This window comes from Etheostoma spectabile, unplaced genomic scaffold (genome assembly GCF_008692095.1).
Source record: "Etheostoma spectabile isolate EspeVRDwgs_2016 unplaced genomic scaffold, UIUC_Espe_1.0 scaffold393, whole genome shotgun sequence".
Classification (NCBI taxonomy): domain Eukaryota; kingdom Metazoa; phylum Chordata; class Actinopteri; order Perciformes; family Percidae; genus Etheostoma; species Etheostoma spectabile.
The window spans coordinates 277,419-279,181 of record NW_022605598.1 but is presented as its reverse complement, the minus strand read 5'-3'; the positions used below and the strand labels follow the sequence as shown (position 1 = coordinate 279,181).

General features: G+C 43.1%; 1 protein-coding gene across 2 annotated transcripts in view; it reads right to left on the bottom strand.

Annotated features, from left to right (window-relative positions):
- LOC116686537 (kin of IRRE-like protein 3) overlaps nucleotides 1-1,763 on the bottom strand; it is a 278,508-nt gene that overhangs the window by 57,576 nt on the left and 219,169 nt on the right. For both annotated transcript variants that reach the window (XM_032511554.1, XM_032511552.1), the window contains one exon: nucleotides 990-1,095. In XM_032511554.1, the coding sequence (XP_032367445.1) occupies nucleotides 990-1,095 (106 nt within the window). The remainder of the gene's footprint in view (nucleotides 1-989; nucleotides 1,096-1,763) is intronic.

Sequence of the window (1,763 nt, the reverse complement as noted above, 5' to 3'; positions counted from 1 at the left end):
ACCCAAATCTTCTCAGCTGTTGCTGACGTATGCTACTGTCTCTTCATGTGGCTCATTTTGTATGTATGTACCCTGAAGGATAATGATGCTAAAAGAGCCAAAGAAATTGCTTTGTACGCGGCAAAATCTGGGTTGGCCCCCCCAAATCTCACTCCAAGGTTTTTGGAAAAGTTGGCAGCTCTGTTACCGTAGCCAGCTCTCGCTTGCTGCGGGCGGCACCGATCTCAGTGCTTCTCAATCTCAGGGCAGGGTAGGCAGCGAGGTGCGTGTGCACAGCCACAGACGGCACGGAGGTCGAAATAAATTAACAACATGATCACTGTCACTAGATATAAAGAAAACGTTTACGTTGTCTGCTGTACAACTGTCCTATAAGCTATATTAGCCCTCCTATACAATCTGGACTGTGGTCATAACATCTACATCTTACATCTTATAAATTACAACTTATTGCCTGTTATACATTGTTCTTATTATTATTCAATCAGTCAGTTTATTGGTTAAAAACTGACTGCACTGTTCACTTTTGAACCATTACCATTGCACACAGTCTGCCATAGTACCTTACCCTATTATGGTCATTGCATTTCTGTGAGTGATTTTAAATTTTATTCTCATGTACGGTATATGTGCTATATGTGTGTATATGTGTTTGTTGTGTTATGTTGCCTTGCTATTGCATGCCTACAATTTCCTTTGGGATGAATAAAGTATCTATCTATCTATCTACTTAGCTATCTATCTCACTCACTCGGTGCTATTCAATGACAGTAAAAAAAAGAAAAAATGTTATTGCATGAAATGCTGTTCATAGACTAGCTCCAGTCTTGTTGCTGCGTTGCTTAGTGATAGCAAGTCACCAGGCCGCTAACTCTCCACTCGTTCTCCTCGGAGGTTGGTAGCTATACAGCTGCGGGCCATCATACATATATATATATATATATATAAATATATGTATATGTGTGTGTGTGTGTGTGTTGGAAACTCACCTGTAGTAGAGAACAGGTGGGTTGGCTTTGGCGGCGCAGTGAAATCTGACCAGAGTCCCCTCCACAACAGGTTGTGGTTCCACGCTGAGGTTGACAATTGGAAGGTCTGAGGGAGGGGGAGATTATGACAGACAAAGCAGTTATCCTTTTGAAGTCATCAGTGGCCGTGGTTACACATTGTAAAGCGTTACAAATGATTTATTAACACAGACTCTATCTTCAGAGCTGAAATTACTATTGGGCTATTTTCTTTCCCTTTAGCACGGCAGCATGCCCCCTGCATGATGGAGCTACGCTGGTTATCTATGAGAGCAGCCTGGAGAGGAGCCACCACACAGGCTTCACCCATCCAGGAGGAAACAGATGTCCCCATGTAGGAGGGGCGCCATCCCCATCAGTGCATCTACACCATTTCAAAAGAATATTATCTTGAGATGCAGCAAACACTTTGAGGAATTTAGGCAAACACCAGACCGATGGCAGAATTCACTGTAGGATGAATGACCAGGACTGGCATCTATTAAACACAGGCCCCCTTGGTAATCCTCACTACATCAGGCTGGACTGGGGTAAAAAATCCTCCCTGGACTTTTGAGACCCACGCCAGCCCACCACAATCGGACGGGCATCTTTGCACTCCCCTTCGACACAAATCAAGCTTTATTGTCATTGCATGAACACAGTGTATTAAAACAACAAAATTCTAGGTAATAATAATCGTAATAATAATAATAGTAACACACGTACAGTGGTGTGAAAAAGTGTTTGCCCCCT